The 26,686-nt window shown below is 28.6% G+C and overlaps 2 protein-coding genes across 8 annotated transcripts in view; one reads left to right on the plus strand and one right to left on the minus strand.

Annotated features, from left to right (window-relative positions):
* The window catches only part of LOC129959991 (aryl hydrocarbon receptor nuclear translocator homolog), a 121,405-nt gene extending 105,719 nt beyond the window's left edge, over positions 1–15,686 (plus strand). For 3 of the 5 annotated variants that reach the window (XM_056072960.1, XM_056072956.1, XM_056072958.1), the window contains 8 exons: positions 381–410; positions 1,547–1,741; positions 4,639–4,822; positions 6,669–6,926; positions 7,647–7,861; positions 8,585–8,853; positions 11,978–12,083; positions 13,292–15,686. In XM_056072960.1, coding sequence (XP_055928935.1) covers positions 381–410; positions 1,547–1,741; positions 4,639–4,822; positions 6,669–6,926; positions 7,647–7,861; positions 8,585–8,853; positions 11,978–12,083; positions 13,292–13,491 — 1,457 coding nt within the window. In that variant the 3' untranslated portion in view covers positions 13,492–15,686. The remainder of the gene's footprint in view (positions 1–380; positions 411–1,546; positions 1,742–4,638; positions 4,823–6,668; positions 6,927–7,646; positions 7,862–8,584; positions 8,854–11,977; positions 12,084–13,291) is intronic. The other 2 variants (XM_056072957.1, XM_056072959.1) reach the window with 2 other exon arrangements.
* Positions 15,687–17,993: 2,307 nt separating this feature from the next.
* LOC129960471 (leucine-rich repeat-containing G-protein coupled receptor 5-like) overlaps positions 17,994–26,686 on the minus strand; it is a 220,468-nt gene continuing 211,775 nt past the window's right edge. For all 3 annotated transcript variants that reach the window (XM_056073930.1, XM_056073928.1, XM_056073929.1), the window contains exons 18-19: positions 22,859–23,366; positions 17,994–20,272 (exon numbers count right to left, since the gene is read on the minus strand). In XM_056073930.1, the coding sequence (XP_055929905.1) occupies positions 19,143–20,272; positions 22,859–23,366 (1,638 nt within the window). In that variant the 3' untranslated portion in view covers positions 17,994–19,142. The remainder of the gene's footprint in view (positions 20,273–22,858; positions 23,367–26,686) is intronic.

Below are 26,686 nucleotides of genomic sequence, written 5' to 3' on the forward strand. Positions count from 1 at the left end.
ATCTAATTAAATTTTAAGTTGAAGAGTAATTTGATTGAATGTTAAAATTTAATGTATATTGTTAGCGTATGGAACTAAAGTTTTATTTGAATGGATTACAATTTTAGCAAGAATAATTTTCGAAAAATTTATAATTTTTAATTCATATTTACATGAAAAAGGTTATGGTTTCTTCATTTGTTACAAACTATAATAGTAGGTTGAAATGGGGAGCTCCAATTTAATTTTTTTATCTCTCAGTTTTGCAGTTCTGTTTCCAAAATAGTCATTATAGAGATTTAATTAAAAAAAAAAAACAAGTGTTTTTTTGTTTTGTTTTCAGTTCTGAAAAGATTTTTGAAATTGTGAAGAAAACTAATTACGAATTTTTATTTTTACAGCTGGCACAGTAAAGAAAGAAGGTCATCAATGTAAGATTTTTTGTTACATTTTTAGTCATATTTTTGAATTGATATTTTTACATTGTAACAGATCGCCTCTATTGAAATAAGTTATAACTTTTTTTATAGCAGTTAAGTTTTAATGCTTGCTGAAAGTTAAGTATTTTCTTTAATTTTTAATCATTAAAAAAAATTGTGTTTTTAATTTGAGTAATTCTGCAGTGTTAACATTGGATTTTTGCAAAAAAAAAGAAAAATGTATTCAAAACACGAAATGTATCTGTGTTGTGTGTTTGCAATTTCTATCTTTACTTCGAATCGGGAGGCCTATTACTTTATTGAAAAGAATTTCTTAAAAAATTGGCATAAAATGTCTATTAAATATGTTGAACATACATTGGAAAACTGTGTATCCTTGAATAAAATTTTTTCTATGTAATTGTAATCTCTGTTACAAATTAATTGGGATTGAAAGTAGTTTATATTTTTTATTGTGAAAGTTCCATATTTACCTAATTACCTGATAGTTTTTAAGTTGGATTCAACAAATTGTTTGTGATTTCTATTTGCATTCAAAGGTCTATTTATAAAAATGCTAAAATATTGCATCCAAAAATCATTCAATTTTTTAAAGTCATTTAATTAATTTCTATGAAACTTAATTCTTAGCATTTTTCTGCAAAAGCAATGAGAAAAGATATTGAAGCAAATTTTATTATGCCTATATGAAAATGTGTGACTTCTTGTGCTAGGACACTTACAGAGAGTTTTCTGCTCTATTTTATTAAATACAATTGAATGTTAAGTGAATATTGTACTTAATATTGAATAACTTATTTTTTTATGTTATTAGCTGCATAATATTTTCTTGTTTTGTATTCTGTAGTAGCTTAATGGGTGATCTGAAATTGTCATTATAGTGCCAGTTAGTGATTATCGTCCTTTGTATCAGTACATGATTATTTCTTCTCAAAATAGTCTACTTATTTAGTCTTGTTATGATCATTCATTTTCTGGCATCAGCATCTAACTTTCAGAAAATTTTAATTCTAATATTCTTATTTCAGTCTTAAAAGATAAAATAGATATTATTTTAAATCAATTTCCCATGCCTACTTAATTTTTAAAAACATAGTTTACTAATAATGTATTAATTTTTTTAACAGCTTCCATGCGTCTTTGCATGGGGTCAAGAAGAGGGTTCATATGTCGTATGAAAATCGGAAATTTGTCACCTGATTCCATGTGCTCTAGCCATTTACCTCGCCCTAGACTAAGAAACAGTCTTGGAACATCAACGGATGGGAATTCTTATGCAGTCGTCCATTGCACTGGTTATGTTAAGAATTGGCCGCCTACGGGTATGCATTTTCATTTTATATGTAATAATATATTTAAACTTAATTCATTCTTTTACCAGAGTTGCCACGACACCAGAAAAATCGGGAAAACACAGGGAATTTAAAAATCATTCCTTAAGCAAGGAAAATGCAACGAATTTTGAAAATTTTCTTAAAAACTGGGAAGTACCGGAAATTTTCAATTTTTTAAGTTTTTTTCTTTAAGTTTGTTCTTTTTTAAGTTTCCACTGCATATTCCAAATATGGAAAGATCCAATTAAAATTTTCTTGAGGGGAGGGAAAAAAAACCGATTGCAAAGATTAGTTTGATTCCTTTAATGCAGAACTTCATTTAGATTATTTTTATTCTAATGTTTTGTAGTCCAAAGAATTTTCCGATTTTAGGAAGTCGTAAAAATAATTCTTATATTGTTTCATTGCAGTGTGGCTATGGAAAAGAGATTTGGTATCAACAAGGCCCTACTTGTTGAAACTTCGAAAGAAGATTCTTTAATTAGTCTAAAAATTCTGTATGATACCATAAATTTTTATCCAAATGTCATATATCTCCCAATCTCAAAAGATTGGTTGCAGTATGCAAAATTAGCGTTAATGAGATATAAAGATTTAAAAAAGCAGAAAAAAAAAGTTGAAGGAAAAAAAACAACAAACGCAAAGCAGTTTTTCGAATTTTATTGTGGGGGAAAAAAATGAAAAATCTATAGAAATTGATTCTCACATATGAGAATAAAAATACTTTGTAATGTTTTCTGTTAAATAATAATTGAATAATTAGTATCATGGTAGCAAGAATGATATTTTGTATTTTATTTCACCCATATCTGTAATTTTAATTGGGTTTAAATTGGAGAGCATGATGATGTGTTTAATTGATTTCTAGGCAATAATAAAAAGTCTTCCCTATGTAAATGTAAATTTATTATACTACTATTTGAAGTTATGTTGAATTGTTGCTTACATCTCTTTTTACACCGATGAAAATTAGGGGGTATGTTATTCTGTTATAGCACATGAGTGCTGTTCACATTTTTCTTCTTATACTGTGTATATATACCTGGAAAACACAAGACCCCCCCCCCTCCAGATTTCCATCGCAACTCTGTAGGCATAAACAGCCTTAAAGAACACATCGATACCCAAATCTCAAGATAGGAATTACAGTGAAAATTAGCTTTTCTGTAGTTCATTCTTCAAATATACTTTTGAGAGATAAGTCTCAACACGCTGAAACATTAAAACATTTCAAGATTATTTGAATGAAAAGTTTTTGTAACAAGTTCATTAACAAACGAACTTCCAAAAACAGATTGATTCTTGAGTAGTAATGGACTTGGTACAGTAAATGTTATAAGTTCGTTAAAAGTTTTAATGGATAATTGAAATGGAATAAGTGATTTTTAAAAAATGTGGTTTGTATGAATATGACCAGAAAAAGCTCTAAAAGTCACCATTAGAGGACACTGAAATAAAATTTGAGGCAGATTTGTTTGATTCTTTTTTGGAATCCACTGAAACATGCTTCACTCAACTTCATATGCATTGTTATTTTCTTTTACTCGTGCCATATCGTACAATCGATGTCATACTAAACACTTGTTGTTTAAATGTCTGAATATGATGCAACATTACACTGTTATTGTCTTATAACAGCCTCTTTGGTTGACATTTTTTATTGAAATATATTTTGTAATGAATAGAATTAATTACTTCCTGAACTTTTTCATGTAAAACTCATTTGTTAAGATTTATTTATTTTCTTCTCTTTAATGAATTTTTGTCAAAACTATGTCATAATCTGTATATATTAGCAACTACGCTAATTTTATTGTGTTAAATATTTGTGACAAGCAATTATTGAAAGCTAACTTACTTTAGGAAAGAGTTGTAGAAAGGTAAGCATAAGATTATAATTGTGCTGGGTGTATTATTAAAAATGTATGACCAACCATGATTGCAACACAAATATCTGTAATTTTTTTTAAATATCCCGTGAGACTCTTTTCTGTTAAGAATTTATGAATAATCCCATTATATAATTTTATTAACTCAAACTTATCTGATTAAAATGTTTTAAATTATACCATTTTTTAGAACGATAAACAATATGCAATAAAAGGTTACTGCATTTTTTGGTATTTTAAAGCCAGTAGTTTTTTTTATAGAAATTTTTTTAATTGGTGTCATTTTGTGATCACCACACTGAAAAAGATAATTTGTATTAATGTAATAATGCATGCGTAATATCTTGTATTGATGTTTGAAGCATTTGTGTTATATTTTATGAATAAGATTCAGGTTTGAACATTTCATATTTCTAATTCTGATACCTTTAAATTTAGATAACCAAGACTATTGGAGCTACCATCATTTCCTTGTCAAGATATGTTGTTCATCATGCTTGTATCATTAATATTCGTCAGTCCTACACATTTATAAACACTAATCCATTAGATGCTTGTAGTAGCCATCTGTATATTTTTATCAATGACAAATTGCAATATAGGTGCATATTTGTTAGATGTAAATTTTCTTTCGAATGATATTTCTTTTGTTGCAGAACGATAATTTTTTTTAATATCTACTCCGGACATCGCTAAATTATTATTATTACATGTCCAAGGTGTTAACTTTTTTAAACCAATATAACATTCTATCTGTTAACTATTTCTTTTTGTAATAGGGATATACATTTCTGTTATCTCTGGATAATTTAAGAAACATATATATATAGTAGTGCTTAAATTTTACATTTGTGATAAATGTAAAAGTTTAAAGGGGTTATATTGGTTTCCAGTTAGCATCTTGGGAAAAACGTTTATTTTAATTGTTTACCGTTAAAATGTTTTATTAAGCAGATTAAACATTTGAAATCGTTTCAATAGATATTTTCCCTCCAGGTGTTTCAATGGAGCGACTGGATCCAGAAGATGCTCATGGAAGTAGTCACTGTTGTCTTGTTGCAATTGGACGTCTGCAAGTCACAAGCACACCAAATAACAGTGATCTAATGGGTTCAAATTCTTCAAATGAGTTTATATCGCGGCATTCCATTGAAGGGAAATTCACATTTGTGGATCAGAGGTAAGTTATATTGTACTAAGTTCTTCTCATTTAATAATTTCTGTTGCTATACAAAAATTTCTTGTTTATTTATCGTTTGCCTATGTTTAAAATATTATCCTGAATTTAGTTTTTCATATCAATGAAAGAATAAGTAGTATTTGAGAATGTTTTCAGACTATAAATGCTTTTCAAAAAATGGTTGTGAAAATTAAATACATTTAATTCATATATTACAAACAGAAATGTTTTATTTCGAAGATAATATGAATTCACAGGTGAAAGTATAATAGTATCAAATTATCTATTTTAAGACTTAAATAGTTTGAAATGAAGCATTGCAAGGGAGTTGTTTATGGAAAATTCATATTTTTAGTGTTCTGATGTATGATTCTTTCATCATCTTTAGCATTTTCCTGATATGTAGAAATTTTACAAATCAGTGTTTTGTTTATTGATGCTTATTCTATAAAGCATAACAGAAGTATTCATTTGACTTTTTAAGATGTTGGTCTATTCATACTGTCCTGTTAATTTTGGTGCTAAATAAGATGCTTCCTTATTCTTCTATTGTTTGACAACCGATTGTAAAACCCTCCGCGTTTTTGCGCATGCGTTAGGATGGATTTAATTCGTCAAAATAGGGGTTAGTGGAAAGATGAAAGAAGATATTTACATTTAACATTGAAGTCCTAGGTCAAAGGTGAATACCCGAAACGCGCTCATCGTTCCACGTCTCACCCCGTAATAAGTTGGAATCGTCGAAATGTGGTCGTCTCAGAATCCGTTGTCAAACAGTAGTTGATATTTGTGTCCTAATCAGTAATAAACTGCAAAAACATGCTTAGAGAACAAAACGTGAGCAAAACTATCCTTAAGAGGCTTATATTTCTTAAATAATTATTACCATACGAAATTTTAGCTTTGATTTTTAAAAAAAATAATGTTTTTGTATGTTGCTTATGGAAATTGTTTCTCTTAATTGCTATTTCTATCATTTTTGATATCATAAACTTGCCATTTTGTTTTGTTAATATCTTTTAGTTAATTGCATTATGCATTTAATGTATAATTGTTTTTCCTTTTTAATGGAACTTTTCCTTTTTAATCTGAACTGTAGAGATCAACCAGTGCATAACAGAACACAAGTATAGGAAGTCTTAGGAGAATTATTTTGCTTATAAAATATTGAAATTTAAATACAATGCTATTTTAACGATGGTATTGTAAATTAAATCGCTTTCAGTAGCATATAAAATCTTCGTTTCTGTCGCAAGTAATTTAACATCTATGCTTGCAAATAGATTGGTGTAGTCCTACGGGAAGACAAAATCTTAAAACTAGCTATTTTCTGCAAACCGATTGACAATCGATATCTTATATGTCTGCATTCCTAAAGGGCCGGTGTCGAAAATAAAGAATAATTTTTCCGAATTTTATGTGAACTGTTCCAAAACATTATTTTTAAATTAACAAATAAATATATTAAATAATTCCTATAATAATCATAAATTCGTTTCAGTTTTGTTTGAAACTTCTACATGTTATTATTTTTACCTAGTTAGAAAGCATATTAATATCTGAAGTTAGAATGTGATATGGAGAGGAAAAAATTAATGGGAGTAACTTTTAGTTTTTCATATTCAAACTTAATTCAAGTTTTCATTTTAAAAAATGATGCACAATTGATGTTTTAAAAAATGCTGATTTCAGTCTCGAAACTTTCCTCTGTTGCTATATCATTTTAGAAGTCTTTAAATAAATAAGTTTAATTCTCAGTACATGAATATCAGTAATCATCTGGTTTGATATTTAACTTATCTTTCAAACATCATCCTTTAAACAGTGGTTTCTCTTTTCATTTTAGAGTGCAAGGTGTCTTGGGTTATTCACCTCAAGAGCTTTTAGGCAAAATGGTGTATGAGTTTCTTCATCCTGAGGACCAAACACATATCAAAGAGTCTTTTGACCAAGTCCTGAAATTGAAGGGTCAAGTGATGTCTGTGATGTACAGATTTCGTGCAAAGAACCGTGAATGGGTGTGGTTGCGCACAAGCAGTTTTGCTTTTCTAAACCCATATAGTAGTGATATTGAATATGTCGTTTGCACAAACACATCTGCCAAGTAAGTATAAGGTTTATTGACAATACAGATTTTCTATTATAAATATTCTGTGTGAAAAAAATATCTGCAACTGATTTTTCTTTAATAAGGTTGTTTCTAAGTGTTAAATTTTTGAAAGAGAAATCAGTTCTGTAAACAAAACATCACTTCTAATCATGAATTTTGTTGTCATATTTGTGACATCTGATATACATATGAAATATGCAATTATCTATTCATTGCATTTGTTTTTGACTTGTTAAGAGCATGATAATATTTTTATATCTTTCAAAATATGGGTGCATTTTATTTGGTTATTATTCAGTGTTATACATGTGTGCTTGTTTATACATGTTAACATTTAAAATTATAAAAAAAATAAAGAAATTTTATGTAAAAACTATGCTTCTTGATTGTTGAAATAGCTGAAATACTGTGATAATAAAGCGTTGGACACTTTTAGACTTTAAAATAGCTACTTCTAATTTCATATGTGTTAAATATATGCTTCTTCATTGTAGAATTTATCTGTTAGAAATTTTTTTATCCTTTCATGAATCCTTAAAAGGTTCAAACTTTATATGTGAATGCTTATTAGTTTTTTTTTTCTTCTGCTTCCAATTTTTATAAATATATTGGTATATTGTTTTTTTAATTTCTTTTGGCCATTTTCTTGTTTTAATAATATTCTGCTTCTTTTCAACCATATTAAGAATTTATTTTTTATGTCCTTTTGTTTAGAAGCCTCCATCATCAAGAGGTACCTGTTTCCGGTCCAGATCAAGGTCCTGTCAGCTCATCTGGTGAAAATGCTATGAATCAGTACAGTCATGCAATGGGTCCTGGTAATCTACTTTCAAGTCAGCCCAAACCAGAAGGGCTTGATTACAGTTTGCCTCACACAACACGATCTGGTGAAGTTTATCCATCCGTAGTTCCTCGTTCTCATCATCCAGGTTAGTAAAATGGAAACATTTCACTAATTTAAGAAAATATTTTATATTCCAATATGTACTTCTGTTCAAGATCTAAACACATTTCAATGATTCAATTTGAAGCAGAATGCAATCTTCCCATTAAATTTATATCGACATAATGAGTACACCAAATCTTAAAGAGTTACACTAGCTTAATGTAGCTTAGATAGCTTCCTTAAATATCATGTTTTTGAAATATTTGATTATGGCATTAATCTCAAAATGTGAGATACTGTTTACAGAAATGCCCACAGAATCATGGCTAGTTTTCTAAGTAACAACAGACTATTAATCTTTTTCCCCTGTTACGTCAATTTTTCTTTAGCCATGTGTCATGAAATGCCTCATTATTATATATGTTTAATTACCAGTTGTGAATTATGAAAAGTAACATTTTGATTTGTATTATGAAAATTTGAAATCATTTCAAGGATTTAAAATAAGACATTTTTTTTGTTGTTGTCTTAAAAATTTAGTAATATAGTAAATTGAGGATTTAACTACAAATAGAACTTTAAATGGTTTCTAATAAAAACTGGGTACTGTGAAGTTTTTAAAATGGCTGAAATTTCAAAGTAGCATTTATTATTTTCTATGACTATTTTTAAGGCAATGTTCATATCGCCAACTGCATTATTTAAAATACAATTGTTATTTTTTTTTTCTTTCAATATAACATAGTTTATTTGCTATGATTTTCAGGTTCACAAGGCATTCAAGAAAGGAGGCCAGGATCAGGACAAGCTTCTATGTACAGCAACTATGAAAATACTGGACAGCATTCTGGTCTTAACTATCCAAATACAAGTGTTGGAGGTGGAGCTGGAAATTTGGGTGCTTCTATGGCACAAACTCCTCCATCTGCTGTTGTAAGTGCAGGCAGTGTTTTAACTCGCATCACCAAACCATCTGCCACATCATCATCTTCATCATCACCACAAGCTGCTTGGGTACAGCGACATTTAGCCCAGGTGTGTGCTTGATAAAAAAAACTAAAATAATCCATGTTGATTTGAATAACAGCTTTCTAGTTGGAGGAAATTTATTTGTGTTAGAAGTGCACAGTCTTCTTAGAATATTGTACCTGCATAGCAAAATATTGCCTGAAACTTCCCCTTGCCTTAAGATAATTCTGAGTTTTTGGAATTATCTGATAAGTAATTTTGGCATTTCTGAACTTCCTTTTACACATCAAAGTGAAAAATTTCTACACTATGTATGGAAGTATTTTATTGTTCTATCTCATGATTAAACATTCTTTTATACTTAGTTGAAATCATTTATCCCTCACGGATATTGATATATAGTTTCAAGTTTCCTGAGCACTATTAAAGAAGTATCAGTTCTATTGATAACGTTTATTTTATTTTACTTTAAAATAAAAATATTAAAATTCAAGCAGTTACAGATAGTTATTTAACTCAACATGTGTTTCTGTTTAAATGCATCTGTCATCCATAAAATAGTATGTTAAATGATTATTGATGAATAAATTGCATAAGAAATCCCCAATCCATTTTATCTTGACCATGTTTTGAAACAAAGAATAATTTCTGGAATGGTTATAACTTACTAAAATGCTAAATGTCTGTAATATTTATGTTTCTCATCAAAATTCATACATAATTATAATAGTTATGCTAACTGATTAAAAATTTTCAGTTATTTTCTAATGGTATAGTTAATTTTATTAGTTATTCAATATGGAATGCAGAATTGGATTTTTGCATATAGATAACCATAAGAAATATGCGAAATAGGTGGATATCTAAGCCTTTTACTTTGCAGGAATGTAGGAATTATAATGTGTAATATTACTAAAGTTAGAGATTTTTCAAAAAGGTCTGTTTTCATAAGTAAAGAGTCAAAGGTACCAACTTAATGTAGATTAAAAATACTGGTTAAGTTTTATCAACTTAATAGGCACAAACGCAAATAAAGATTGTCTAAGATTTGAATATTTGTTCAAATTCTTCTCTTTAATATCTATTTAAGCTCTAAATTTTTCTAATTAGATAATCATTAGTTTTATTTCATGTGCTTTATTTTTAAATTTCTGCATTGGTTTTCAGAAATCTCTATCTTCTGTTTAATTTCATGTTCTCATGACCATTTGTTTCAAAAACCTTATTAAAATTGTTTATTTTGCATTCAATATTCTTTTGATATTCAAATGAAACTTCTAGAAATTTGCGCGTTAAAACTACAATCTGAAAATTCTTTATATATGCACTGTTTCTTTAAAACATGTTCAGTTAAATATTTTATTTTATTTTTCAGTTTACCAGTTTTTATAAAAACAAAAGTGCATAAACAGAAAAACTCATTTTCATATATTGAAATGTTAACATGCCATTAAAAAAAATTACTGCCAAGAAGCAAGTCTCGATTATCATTTTTTAATGTCTTAAATTCTTAAAATATGTTAATAATTTTTATGCTTCGTACTTTTTGATTAGATTTATGAAGTTGCGTGTTTTTGCATTATTTATCGATGTGATAAATTCAATATATCATGAGTAATTTTTGCTGTGCTCTCTTTATCAGCTGTGATGTAATAATTTTTAACAACTTTTTTGTAAATTATTGACTTTTCTTAGTGCTTCATTTTTTTTTTTTGTCAGATGTCTAAATTTTATTTTAAAAATCTTTATTTTAAGAGAGTAAAAGAATCCAGTTTTTTCCTGATTAATCTGTCTCAATATATATATATTATATATATGTATAAAAAAGAACTGCTTATGCATTTATGCATGTGGACTTTTCCAAGTACTATAAAAATAACAGAAATTTATATATTAGCTTTCATTTTATTTTTTGTGTGAATTTAATTTGAAATTATATTGTTCTATTCATTGTTGTTGGTTTGTCTCGACATAGAAGACTTCAGGATAATTAAGAACCTATTTTTTTTTTTACATTGTGAACTCTCATATTAGAAACGTATATATTTCAAATTTTGTGAAAAGCTACTAAATAAGGGAATGGAACTTTAAATTGGTACTTTTGTGGTCTTTATAACTTGGTCTAAATTGTATGAAATGAAATATTTAGTACATTAAAGGAAGCGTTTTTCTATTTAAATTTGTTTCAATAATGGGTTTTGTCGAATTCTTACGATATTAAGACTATCTAATTGCAAATTAGCTTTCTTAAATAAAGGATTAACATAAAGTTTCACTGTTAAGTTTTTGCATGTTTTATCTTGTATTTGAAGATTTGCTTTGTTGGTGATGATGAAGTTATGATAAGGCATAATTAAGTTGTACATTTGGTTGTTTTGTATTGGTACATACTAAAAATTGCTAAGTATTAACTTCTCTTATTGTTATTTTTTATCGTTTGATGCTATGAAATTATGTTGAGAGAAACTAGCATTTGAACAAGTGTGAAAACTTTCAATTTTGCTTTCTGTTTTTACTTGTGTAAATTTTTATTAAAGATTATATAGGTTTATAAACTTTGCTTGAAAAGAATTTTGCCACTTGTAAAGAGAATTAAGTAAATGTGCAGAAATACCCACTCATATGCATGTGATAATGAGTAATACAATATTGGTAACACAATTTTGTTAAATTCATTTAAATGTCTATTATCTCTTTAGATTATTTTTGTATAGAATAACTGTATATATATTGCATATTAATACCACTAAATAAATATTTAGGAATACAAATGAAATGGCAGTACATTCGCTTAAGATCTAAGTGTTCTATATCTTACATTTAACTTACTTTTGAAGAAGTTAATGATTTCTTGATTGCTGTAATGCTTATAAAAAATCTTGTTTCAATTTTGAGAAAAAGGTGTTTTTTAAATTTATTTATTGTAAAAAATGAAAAAAAAAAAAAAAAAAAAAAACTCATAAAGATCATCTATGATAGTTAACAGCATGAATCTTTATTTAAATGCATTATAATTTTTCCATATTTTTTTTAACATTTAAAATTTTTTTAATGTTTACTTTTAAAACACTACTGATATACTTAATGGTTTTGATTATTAATATACTTTATCCAAATATTTAGTAAGATCGTTTTTAAATTTTGATAATTATGCTTTATATGTATGTGTCTTTTCTCCTTTTTTTTAAAGGCAAATTCTGAAGCATTTGGGCAAAATTATAACCAGTTGAGTTCTCCAGCTAGAAGTCCATCTGGCCCTACCTATACACAGTTGAGCTCAGCTCCAGGTCCTAGAGGTATTAAATATTCATAATCTGTTGAAAATACAATGCTGTAAGAAAATGTAAATTAATTTATTATAGTGTTATGAACAGTAACTATATTCTTATTACTGTCTGTTTGTTATTATTTATCTTTAAATTTTTTAAGTTTCTTGTCAGTAATAAATGTAAATGAGAACTTAAATAAACTATAGTGCTATAGAGGTTTTATGAAGAAAATAAATTAAATATTCTCTCTCTCTCTCTCTTTTTTATATTCTACAGAAATTTATCAATTTTTGAGGTGACAGCAGTGTTTTGTCTAGTATAACAGTATAGCATCTCAGAAGGGTTAATACAGAAATAATTGCATAGCCTTTTTCTACTTTTAATATTTTCAACAAGTTGATTTTTTTGTTGTTAAAAGGCGTAATTCAAAATAAGTAAATAAAGGGTGTAAATTATGTATATGTAAATCTGCATTTTATTGGTTCATATTAGAGTTATGAGGAACGAGGAACCTAAATTATTTGTCAGGTAAAACATTGTTAAAAAAGTTAACATTTTTCGATGTGCCTAAAATGTAATAATGGCAAACAGCTATCTATAAATTTTTGCATGCATTTAGCATATCTTGAAATGTTTCTCTTAAGTTTGGCCTTTTGTTTTTGTTATATTCTCAAAGTTAATAACTATCATACTGAGAATACTTTACATTCACAATGCATCTGCAAACGAAGGCCTTTCATGAGTGTCTTTTAATATAAAACCTTCATTTAAAAGTCAAATTTTGAATACTTTAGTTTTTGTTGACATCAAGTAAGAATAAAATCAAATCTATTCAATTTGTTACAATTCAAGTTTCGAATTTACTGATATTGTTTCAAAAATTGTATAATTTATTTTGCTGATAAATCATTTGTTTGATTTTTAAAATTTAGAAATACAAGAGGTGATAAATTAAAATGAAGCATTTTTGCCGGGAGGGGGGGGGGACTGTACTTAATTAATGTTGAGTGAAAATCATTTATATATTAAAAGTTGTATGTAATATTAGATCCTATTTTTAAATAATTTTTTTTCTCTGTTCCTAAGTTATTTCCGTCAGTTTATCTGAGCTGTAATTGAAATATAGGAACTGTAGGAATGCCAAAGGTTCTTGTTTAAGTTTTCAGTATGTAAGAATTTGTTGCTACAAGTGCATTTATTTGTATTATCTATAAAAAATTATTTTCTTTCAAAAGGAATGTGGGGGCAGTGGCAAGGTCCTGCAACACCTGATGGGCCGCCTTCATCAACTGCCACAGGAAATCATTCTCAAGCTCATGGTGGCAGTGGAAGTGGACCTCAGCAACAAGAATTGACTGATATGTTACAAATGCTGGATCAGGGAGGAGCTTCTTCGTTTGAAGAGTTATCCATGTTCAACACTTTTCCAGAATGATTTTCAAGCAAATCATTCGAATGTACAAAATATGGAGTGCATTGGTGGCACATTTTTTTTATTGTAGGCCATATCTTATAAAAGACACTTCATGTTTTCATGACTTTTTCATCTTACATTATGACGCTTTCTGAGCGATTTTTATAAATATAGAAATAGCATCATTTTGTGAGGTCACATTCAATAATGGACCATTATCATAGACAGACTGAGACAAGGACTCGGTGTAGATTTTATGAAAACCCAGTGCTAACTGCTGATATTCATGCAATTGTCTTTTTCTTGCATAATCAAAATTTTCTGTATATTAGTAAATATGTGTTCAAAATTTGCATTTATATGTTTCTTATTTTCATCAAATTTCATATGCCGTTAGTAGCACTTTAAGATATGGTACTGATGAATTTCACATTTTCATTCAAGTTTGTTGTAAAATGTAAGCAATAATGTGTCTACAAAATTACAATTGTTAAAAAATGTATCTATCTCATTATTTCTTTATTTTTTGTTCGTGAAACCTCATTATCATGGATTATGTCACTTGTAACACAATGTAAAAATGATTATAGATATCCATGCAAAAGTACACCTGTGCTCTTCAATATGCAATTTCACGACAATTGTTTAGTTATTAATATGCAGAAATAATATGCTTTTGTACACCAATTTTTCAAGTTATGTGTTCAGGCTACAATGTTCGCAGAATTATCTGTGATTTCTGTTTTATTAATGTTATTTAATTTTTCTTGTGTGATTTTTTTACATGTCTAACATAATATTCTTTGGTTTGTGGAAGGTGTTTGATACTATATAATCTTGAAATATATATCACTGTAATTGTTCTGGAATATATTTTACCTCCACGAGTTTTAACGTTATTTATATGAATGTGTAGGTGATGTTTCTAAAATTTCAAATTGTAATTATGTGGTGAATTTATGATTCAGTTTTGTTTTTGAGCATAGTATGTGTGCTCATCCTTTTGAGACTTGAGGTATGTATACATGGAAGAGAAAAGCTTGACCATCTGCAAAAATGGAAAGTTTGTCTTCATGATTCATTTTTAGTGCAAGAATTTGTCATGAACTCATTGCTTTTCTGAATGCCCGTTGCAGAAATTTGTAAGAATATCTCTGTTATTCTTGGTGGTCAAAATGAATACTGAATAGTGGAAAAAGATGGTGAACAGACCTTTTTAAATATCACTGCATTTGTATAAATAATTATATTTATTTATCTTTGAAGACCGAGACTCTCGACAAAGGTAAAGGAAAAACGACTTTGTAATATAATTCATGATGTTCTTTTTCCCTCAAAAGTACTTACTCAATTTCTGTTTTTATTTTGGATTATACCTATTTATATTTAGCAGATAATTATTAATCCTAATTTACAGGACAGAAATGATAAAAATATACAAGCAGTAAAATATTTTTAATTATAGTTCTGTAAGAATGTTAAAAATAATTTATCATGTCAAGATAGAAATGTTTAAAAAATCAGTATATAGAAATTTTAAAATGCATATAATGGAATGTTTTGTAGTTTTCTAAATGATATTGTCTAGAAAATGCAAATTAAAATTCTTTCCTTATTATACTTTAATGAATTTCTTTATATTTGTAGTTAATTATGCTAGTAGTTTAAAGAATGCTTTAAGTGTCATTAATTTATATTATTGATTTATAAAATTCATTTTATATATATTATTATTTAAGATGAATATTTTTATATCTCTCAGTGTTGTCATTTCTCTATATTCTCAAGTTTCTATATACTACAATTTATATCACGCAATGCAAAATCATGTGATTAAATAAGAAAGCAGTTGCTGATAATACCTCTTCTAAAGGAACACATTTCTCAAGTTTGGAATCTGTGATTTCTATTTTCCTGATTTACTTTTATGGAAAAAATCATTCTGCATTTTAAATCCTTTTAATTATTTTAATGAATAATAACACAATAATGATTACTTTTGCCATTCATTTCTCCTGGTTAATTTATTTGATGTCTCATTCTTTTAAAAATCTTACCTGATTTGTATTATTTTTTTGTTTGTTCTTTAAGTGTTTCAAGGGAAAAAATAATTATGTTTAATTGCTGAAGAAATACTTTCATTCCTTTTTTTAAAATATAATGTAGAATTTTTGTACATAATTATTTTGCTGAGAATTATTCTACAAATAGTGATTGAAGCACTTTTCAAGATTGTACAAAGTTACAGAACTATTATTTCAATAAAGTGTATACATTTTGTTTATTTGACTTCAATTTTTTTCTTCTTATATGCACTGACCTGTTCAAAATATCTTTTTGAATAACAGCTTTTTAGTATCTTTTTATACCTTTTTTTTATTGCAAAAAGATTTTAAACAGTTTTATAATGACAATTTCCATAAAATAGTTTTCTGATTTTTTTTTTTTTTTTTCGTGCTGTAACTAGAAATGTATTCTTCATCAATGCTACTGACTTTTCTTTGAAAGTAACATCGAATAACAAATAAAAATATTTTTTTAAAGTATGGCATCTAGGACAGCTGTACCTCTGGTTGTGCAAAAGCATTAAATTTTTAAAATTGTGTGCCTGAAAGGAATAAATCCCAATGTGATTACAAGAAGGAAAAAAAATCTTAGTACATGGAAATAGACTATTTTAATAGGTTTTCCCCCACTTATTATCTCTTTTCATCTTTTGTAAAGAGCTTTGTTTTCTTTCTTCAGTATTCACGCCATTTTTCTTTCTTCAAATATATTAACGAAACTTTCTGAAACAAATGTCGAATTATGGTTCTATTGTCTTAAACAAGTTGAGGTAATATTTTCAATTTCTCTAGGTGATGTTATTCATACTTTGTGAACGATTTAAAATGTACTGTTAGCATAGCAGAAGTATTGTGTATTGCTTGATTCCAAGGATAAAGCTCGTGATAGTTTGGATGATTCTAAAACAATTTTAACCATAAATTATCGAATATGTCCTTAGGAATTTCCCCTTTGTAATGACTTCACTTATGAAAGGATGAAATTTGGCATAGGAATTTTACAAAAATTTTCTAGATTCCTGTCGAATATTGAACGAATTCCATTCAAAAGAATTTTATTTGCTTAGTTGGTGGATCACGCTTGAATACGATAATTACAAAACAGAAAGAGGTAAATAAAAATATCTTTACTGTTGTTGTATTACTGGTTATTGTTGAAGAATAAAATCATAAACATTATGCAGAATAGCATAATTTATAAAAAAAACTTCAATTCTTTTTTTTTTTTTCTCTCTTGATTGACTTTTGACTTTTATCATTACAAGATTAACATTAATCATATAATTGTTTGGAAATAATATGATTGATGCAAAACTGCAAGTTTTCAGTTAGAAAATTAATATAGCCCGGACATGGCACACTCAGATTTCCATCTATTTCGATCGATGAAGAGGTTCCTCGATGGTCAGAAGCTTTATTCAGGCTAACATCATTTCATTTAATTTTCAAACTTATTCAGCTCTGTGGTAAAGGATATCGAATGGCTGTTGTGTCAAAAACTAATAGGTAATACTTTAATTTTGATTTCATATTGTCATTCATTGTATTTTTTTATTGTTGTGTTCAAAATTATGTGAATTATTTATTAATACCCCTTCGTATATCGAAGACATTAACAAGTAAAGATTATAATCTAAAACTGAGGAAAAGAATAAGAAAAGAAATGCATTGCTAAGGAGCTCGTAAAATCAAAAAGGTTGAAAATCAGAATTTTTGAATCGTAGAGAATGAAAACTGAAGAAGCAGTTTCTGTATTTCGAAATCTGTGAACAAACTAAATGGTAAGCCAGAAAATATTAGAGATATTCAGAATCAAATAGTTTTAGGAATTGGAACTTTCAGTAACTGAAAATATAATTTTGAACTGTTTTAATGGCATACTGTTTCCAGTTCCTTTAATTCAATGTAAATAAATATTTTTTTTAAAAAAAATTTATCTATCTAAGGCAATTTTTTTCTTCATTTTGCAGAACAGTGAACAGAAGCAAGGTTTGAAATTCATGTTAAATTAACATTTTTTAATGAATTTTGTTTCAGCTAAAGTGTGAATGAGTTTTTGAAGAGAGTACCCAATAGTAGTTTGCACGAAATGCGCTTGCATTGTGATCTCGAAACTTTGAATTTTGAGTTATTAACACTGTGAGCATAAAAAAACGCTCTTAATACTCTTCGCTTAAGCATGTAGAGGTAATAAATAAAACGTTAGGAAGAATGGCTGATTTGAGTACTAATAGTAAAAAAAAATTGTAATTTTACGATCTTTGAATTTTATTAAAAAGATGTTTAAATGTCTTTGATTTTTTTTCCCCTGCAATAAGAATCTGAAGCCTAAATCTCGCATGTTGATTCAATACTTTACCTCTCATGTTTTAGTGTGCGAGTAGGATAGTATATATCAAAATTACAAAAACAAATGCACTATACATATTTTATAAAGACATTTAATGGATATGGATGAATACACGACAACAATGCCTAATTGATTAATACATATAGAAAAAATAATCTTTTGAAAACTGCTGTGTTATTGTCTCTCAGTCGATGGACTTGAAGTAATCTCGTGCATTTATTTACTTCTTTTTATGAGAGTTCGAAAAGACATTTTCCCTTCACACATTTTAAAATTATGTTAAGTAGGTAAGATCAGATAAAATTATATTGCTGGATAAATTACAACATTTCTTGGTTTCTTTTTTCACTGTAATTGCTTCAAAATATTTAAGTAAGAACGATAAAATGGACGCAGCCAAAATCAGATGGAATTCGAATTGTCTTCATTTTTGTTTTCTTGAAATGATAAACATGACAGTAAATATTGAAATCGAAATGAGACTCATTTTAAATGCCTTTTGTACGGCTCTCAAAATGTTCCTGGTTTTAATATATCAAGAAATCTTAATGCAACAATATTTATTTGCATTTTTATAATTTTAGAATATAAACTATCCATCAGATATTTTTGTCATTATGCATATTACAAATGAATAAAAACTAGCAAACTAAGGATCATTCAGTTGCGTTGTAGAAAATATTAGCACAGTCATTTCCTAATTAAGAGTCTTTCTGGCAGAAAAAGATAAATGAGGAGAGAGAGCTGTAAAATCTTCACTCAGACAAATTCTGCTGTTTTATCCTGGCAAATTTACCTTTCTACAATTTCAACTATTCTTTTAAATCTTACTTTTGTAAATGACAGTTCAAATTAAGTTGTACTTTTTTTTTCAATTTGTTAAAATCTTACAAAGGGTTCTTTAACATTGAGATTTTGATTCCATCTTGGTAGATTTATGAATAAAAAGTGTTCTATTTTGTAAGATACTTTGATCATAGAAAACAAGCAATTTGTTTGCACAATGGACTTGTAATACTCAGCATACATATTAAGAAAACATTTCACAGTCTTCTAACCACAGATCACACAATTAGAGTATAATTTGGCACATTCAACACTTAAGTGATACACATACACAATTTTTTTTTCTTGGTATTTCTTAAAGCTTTTCATGAACACATGCACTTGAAATTCAGAATTACATGTACTTTAGGAACTGAAACTACTATAAATAGGACTAGCTAACAATACATTTTAAAGAAAACTTTTCATCATCACTTCTCATTATCAATTAAAGGTGATGTTTCACAATGCTTTACTGTAATATTTGGTGATGAAGTGGATTTTTTTGTTTCATTCATTTCTGCTGTTGATAATAAATTCCAACTTTGCAAATCTGTTTTTGCACTCTCGCTTCTATTTATTACGAAATTAAACTCGGTGAACAAATTCGAGCAATCATCGTTTCCGCAACATTTCTGAACCACATTTTCACTTTTTGAAGCGCGCAAATTTGTCATTTTTAATTTTGTTTCAACATCATACAGATGTTTACCAAGATGTACATGACTAGGTAAGGTTTTAAATACATCTGATGTACTGGTTACTGGCAATTTGATAAGCGAGTTTTCCGAGGAAGAATTTTTAGCCTTTTCATTAATAACTTTCGCATTGATATTCATCAAACTTCGGCTTTTCATATTTTGTTTATCTTTGGTACCAAAATGTGACTTAGAAAACCCTTCTGCATATTCATCAGCATTTTCACTTGCATTTTCTGTTTTGAAAATCGATAAAACGACATTTCCTTTATCTTCCATGGGATTTACTTCAATATGTGGTCTTTGAATCTCTGTAGCTTCTTTTGTAATCGGTGTAAGTAGTATTTTCTCGCCCATTGACTGATTTTCACTTAAAAATACTATTTGATCTTCTTTAGATGAAAATGTGTCGCTGGTTTCTCCACAGCTGCTCTCAACCAGACGATTATAGAAACAGGCAAATTTTTCTTCCAACTCCTTACTTTTAAAACCTTCTTTTCTGACACAAACTGGACATAGACCATCAATGTTTTTCTCCTTGATCAAATGACGAGGCAGCTCATGCTTGTTATGCGTTATCGACCTTTCATCACTCACTGCACCTTGACGACATAATCTAGGCTTGCTTTCCCGACTTGTTCGAAATGAATCTTTATTACTTGAGATTCCAGAACCCAATAATGGCCGAGTAGAACGAGGCTGAGAGGAGCTATCGCTACTGAAACTTGAACGTGACATATGAAAAGTAGATGTAGATGAATCTTGCCGGCTACAAGACATATTTGAATCTTCAGAAGCCTTTCTGTGTAACGACCAAGATCCTCGCCTTGTTTCATGATCCATCAATCGCAGAGGTATATTACCTGAAAAAAAATTTAAAATTGCTTTCTGTTGCTTCTAAAAGAATTGGAATTAGAATTTAAAAATACATCAGTAATATTAATTTTTAGGGCTGTCAAATTATGTGGAGAGAACCGACCAATTTATGGTTAAAGGTCATCAGGATGGCAACTTCTTGATGGCGTTAAATATGCAGAGTAATTAAAATTAAAATTTCTTTATTCAAAGCATTGTAGAGTGGGAACGAATCTTGACAAAATTTCTGTGCTATGCATTCTACAGACTGGGCAAACTAATGACGCAAATAGGGAAACAATTTTTATTTTATACCTTGGAACTTCTTATTTTAAGAAAAGTAGTTAAACTGTTTATTGTAGTATTTAGCATCTCATAAACACCCAAGTCATTGTACCAGTCATAATTCGTAATTAATATGCGGCTATGATGGAGTTGTAAGGCAATTACGACTGAATTATGTTTATACTATTCGCCTGTTTTTTTCTTTACATTTTTTTTTTTTTCAAAAATCCTCTTGCGCCATTTGTTTTTTCATTCTTTAAAATGCATATTACCAATATTTGATGTACCTGTGGCCACTCTCTTTCCCATTACAGTGCTCTAGATATGATATTTTAATTCTAATTTTGAATAAAGGAATGATCCATTTCTTTAGGAGATTTCCGACTACGTAGCTGCCTACGGTCGCTAGTCTGAGGGGCTTGATTTCCAAATAAAAATGAAAAAAATGAATTATAGAATATTTTGGCTCTAAGGTATTTTACTATTGAATTGTTAAATCGTTATTAAACAAATTGTAGTATGTTTAATTATTCGTTTATAACATATTGGACTATCAATCATTCATTTAATTGATTGTGTTATATTCCATTTCACAAGTCCAGTAAAATAATTTCTAATGCTGTATTTGTTTGAAATTTATTCTTTCCTTATAACAGGTAATAAAAAATAAATATCTTTATTTGAAAATAAGAAAATTATTAACTAATAATTATTGTAATATTTAGTTAACGCTGGGAGGAAATTAGGGCAGTGTTTTACGTTAGCTATTTTTTTTTCATGATAAATAAGAGATATATTTTTACAAAGTTACTAAAATAAAATAAAATGAACTAAAATATATCATTTACATGCTAATTAAGTTAAAAAAATATTGTAACTCAATCGACCATTTATTAAAAGAGAGACTTTATAAATGTAATTTTATATTTGATTTCAATTTCGTCTGACTTTCTTTAAGAAAAAGGGGTTTGAAATTTTAAAGCTTGAAATATGTTTTATTTCCGAATTGACTGCATTGAATAAGATATGTTATCTGTAGCCTTGGTAAGTGATGGTAGAGCAGATCTGTATGAGAGATATTTCGAGGGAAAATAAGGAATGTGTAGGTATATAATAGCTCACGGAATACTTCGAAAGCTGCCTTCCAAATTGGACTTGTTTGTGTTTCTTGCGAAATAGGAAATTCTTACTGAAAAAACACATAACTAAAGAATGTGCTTTTTTTTCTTTTTTTTTTTTTTTCTTTCTTTTTCGTATATAAGGTACAGAGAAAATATTATAATCACCAAAAAATTCGAACTCGAGATTTAGATAAATCTCGAGTTCGAATTTTTTATTTGGAACACGTTTTTAGCATTATATCTGTCTGTCTGTCTATTTATGAACACAATAACTCAAAAACGCTTTGAGCTAAACAGTTGAAATCGGTATATGAAATAACGATCAAATTTGTTGATTTCTACCGAATTTTGAACGAAATCCATTCATAAGAAGTCTGTCTATCTGCATGTTACATTTCAATGAACTCAACAACTACTAAAAGCAAAGACTAGATAGATAAAATTTGGTGCATAGGCTTAACATTCTAAAATATCAACTTCTGAGCTAAGTGCGTCACACGATCGACAGTTTACATTTTCGCATGCATTTAAACGGAATAATTCATAAGTGCAATGACTTACATCAACAAAATTCGGTATGTTATCTTGTGATTACAACTGGAGTTTCGTGTCAAATTTTTGTGTCAATCACTCAGTTAAAAGGCTCCCCAAATTCATATTATCGCGATAGATTCGGTAAAAATGATAGATTTAGTTCAAATATCTATATTTCAGACCAATGTCATGCAAGGAAGTTTTGTCCTTACACAAGATTCATAATTTTATGTGGGAGGGGAAAAGGATTCGGTCTTAATTGAGGATATGCAAGACAGTTTTGGGGAGACCACTTTCGCTGGTTATTATAGACTTGTGCAACATCACAAGAAAGATTCTTATTCTTCTAACTATTTGAAGAACAAAGGGATTTAGACACCCAGAAGAACAAATTAAGATTGCCTACTTCACCATCATCATGACTTTCTATCAGTAATCCGGAATACCACCTTAAAGTATAGTGACGAAAGTTTTTTGTTGCTCAAAATCTAATAAAAAGTCTGCATCTAAAAGACATGCTAATGGGAAGTTCAGCGCCTAAGTTATTACATCCCTTTGCTCGTACTTTACAGCAAACAAATCATAATGAAAAGTAATGTTTTCATGTAACAATCCACATAAAAATTATTATTTGTTCCAAAAATAAATTATTACCTTGTCTCCAGCTGTCCGAGCGTGAAGAAAAGTTTTCACTGGAAATACTAGTCGTGTGCTTATTTCGTTTTTCCATATTCCTCTGAATTTGTGCTATTGCATAAGTGTAACCATCGCAGTCGTTTCTATCCTTTTGTTGCCTTCTGCACAAACAATATTTCAAGGCCCATTCTTTCCATCCTTCACGAGTTATATCCTTTGATTTCCATGAAGTTTTATTACTGCAACGACAGACGTCTGTCGAAAAGTTGCGACATCTTGGCGGTTGTTCACTGTCGCTTCCTGGCGTAGCAACTGCAGCGGCCGAATTAGTGGTCACAGGTGTCTGCCGGTTAGAAAAATTCGAACTGTGTCTGCCTCTTCCGATACCTCGTGTTACTCGAGATTCCTCAATTCGTTTGCATATATGAATGCAATCCTTCTTAAATTGCTTGGTGAAGATGGCATAAAGGAAAGGATTGGCACAACTATTCAGAGGCAAAACGAAAATTGCAAAGACTTTTGCTTCCTGTGAAAAGAAGCATTCAATATAAACAGCTTGACAAATAAATATAAACAATTCATTCACATTTTTATAGAGGGAAAATGAAATTAAGAAAACTAATGGATTTTAAGACTTTTTTATTGTGAATTAGGTGAAAATGGAAGTTTAGATATAAACTATAATTTCTCTAAATAAATTAAAATAAAATGTACGTTAATTTAGAAAGAAATGGGAGATTTCATAAACTGAAAAGCAGAAAGTTTGTTTGTGCTTTCATTGTAACAGGATATGTACCAACAAATGCATTAACTAATTTACTTCAAAATTACCAACGATATTTTTCAATTAAAAGTACTTTGAATCCTAAAGAAAAAGAAGAATGCATTTTGGGACAATAACCATGAATTTGAATGTGCGTAGTAGTATATTAATTTATGCAAACAGAGTTTCTTGAAAACACTTTGAATTTTTTAGATTGCAGCCGTTCGTAATTAATGTTATTTAATTAATTATATTGTCAATTAACTTGCTTAAAATATTAATTTATTATACATGCATCAAGATTTATTTGTGGGTCAAATACAATACATTGAATTTAAAAATCATATAATAACTAAAAGTTAAATAAAAAAAATTAGAAATATGTTGCTTTTATCTAACTGCAGTCATAACATGAAAAAATATTGATAATTAATTAATGCCTTTACGGCAGTAAAATATTGTAAAAGAAACTAGATCTGAAATTGAAATATGAATATTCAACCAAAAGTTAAAATGTTTCTTTATTTCGGGAGAGGTCAATTTTGTTAATTTGAATAAAATGTTTCGTGATATCTTTAAAAATTGTTTGTTCTTTAAATATTCTAATTTTAAATAAGAACAAAAATTGTAAGAGATTTATAGACTTTCAGATACTTCAGTTTATTTTGTAATTCTTCAACGTATTGACTCGCATTGCTATATATGTAAGATAAAGGAGGAAAGACCGTTCAGCAAAAATTCTCTTTCCCTAAAGAATAACAGCGCTAGCGCGTCAAATGGCGATAAGTTTTAAGCAAGATTAGCAAGAAGGATTTCATTAAAACCCTCTCGATTCCAGCGGGGCGGTTTGGGGCGGTTTGAGAATTTACCCTATAACATCCACGTGGGGCGGTTTGGGGCGGCTGTAAGCCGTTTTAGGGGTGATGGGTATTAAAAGAGGCTACTCTACAGAACACTCCAGGAGGTCCTCGTTATCTTTGACAATCGCGGCTTTTTCACAGTAGTTTCCCCTGTGCCTTAGGGCGGTAGGGGTTGAGGAGGAATTCACTAAATGGGTTGTTGGCGTACATTTTGTATTTTGAAAGGGTTTTAGTTTCTGTTTTCACGTGTTGTTAGCTCAAAATTGGAAAGATTTTATGGCCATTTATAAAAGAAATTTTCCACTGAAGTTCTCTGGTAACGATGAATGATATATAAGGATACTGACACGTTGTTTATTTTTCGGACAAACATCAGAAGCCCTTTTCAGTAGTAAGACTATTGTAATGATATAAAGACAAACCATTGCATTGTCAATGCGGCCTATTCACATCGCAGTTTTCTCAGAAAATGGGTAGCGACAGTTGTTACTATGGAAGGAAGTCGTTTTACACTCCAAGCATCTTATTCTTTCATCAAAGGACTGTCGGAAATTCTAAGGCCGTGTACAAACTACCGCTTTTAAAATAGAATTAAAAAACAAACAAAAAAAAAAGATTGGATGTATCGCCCTCTTCAAAGAATGAGATAAGTTATATAAATACTGAGTTCCTTTTTAGAATGCCATTCTGAAAATTTTTCTTCAGTTGTGAATTTCTGAATCTTTATTTTATGTACTGTGAATCGGGTGTTTGGATTATCAGAGTAATTTTTCTGTTGAAACGCTTATTATTTCTTCATTATGAGTAAAAGAAATCGTGAACACACTGAAGAAGAAATTAAAGCAATTTTACTTGATTCTGATGAAAGTGACAGTGATCTATCAACGAAGATGATGGTTGGCCAAAAAATGATACTTTAGCTGATCTCTCGTTTATTCTAAGCAAAGAAGCAGGAGATGAAACTAACGAGTGTCAGATGAACGAGAGAGATAGAGATGAGGAGTCAAAAAATGCTATATAATGTACATATTATCAAAAATTTGCAAATGATTCCCTCGTGTGGAAATTTGTGGAAATTTAATATGAAGCTTTCGTTCAAAAATTTATCTTGTCTTAACAATACTATAGAAAACTTCACATAACATTTTAAAATCAGAAATTCAGCTTGAAAAATTCAACATGATAGTTCATACTAAAAATGTAATATTTATGATTAATGTAATTGTAAATGTGTTAAATCTTCATATTTAGTTTATGAAGAATGTAATGTTTTAGTAAAATGTTCAGGCAGAAAACTGAAGGAATGTATTTTCGAAATATATTTCGCTGAGTAATTTTTCCCCCGAATTTTATTTCATTATTAAATGAAGTTTTAAAAATATGTTATCTCATCTATCGAAACAATTCGATAGATGAGATATATAACGTTTGACGTAATATATTCCCTTGGTTAGAAAAAAAATTTAATAGTTATATTTTAAAAGATTAGTAAAAATGAGTGGCAAAATAAAGATATTTTTGGAATTTATATTTACCCTACATTCTTTTTCGATTATTTAATGTAAAAGCAAGAATCCGTAAGGTTTTGGAAAAAAAAATGTGAAAACTTCTTTAAAAATTTAATTAAAGTTCTAAAACTTTTCTCTTAGTATCACTATCGAAAATGCAAAGTGATATTTTATTTTTAAAAATTCAATAAAGATAATCGTTTATACTAAAAAAATGCTAAAGACAATAAAAAGAAATCTTAGCTGAGTGTTGAAAGAACATATTATTTTCGAAACATCTTTCAAAAAGAGCAATAACATTTTTTTTATCCAACGATTGTTTTTATTTCGGTATTAAATGAAGATTTAAAACATTATCTTGTTTATCACTGGAAAGCATTGACATCTATACTATGTAAAAAAATGTACTAATTGCATTGATATATGTATAATGTATGTTTTACATTACTATGTAGAAATTTTTTACATGGTAATATATGACATATTATTTAATTTTGGCAATAAAAAAAGTGTAAAAGCCTATTGAGAATTAAATGGAACATAAAGATGTTTTTGAAATTGCTAGTAAAGCCAGTTTTTATTTAAATGGTTTGGAAGCCTAACATGAAACTTACAAAAAAAATTTAATTATAGAATAAATTTCAAATTTTTTGTAAAAAAATATACCCCACAAAGATGATGAGCGAAACACTTCACACTAAAAAATATAAATACA

This window comes from Argiope bruennichi, chromosome X2 (genome assembly GCF_947563725.1).
Source record: "Argiope bruennichi chromosome X2, qqArgBrue1.1, whole genome shotgun sequence".
NCBI lineage: Eukaryota > Metazoa > Arthropoda > Arachnida > Araneae > Araneidae > Argiope > Argiope bruennichi.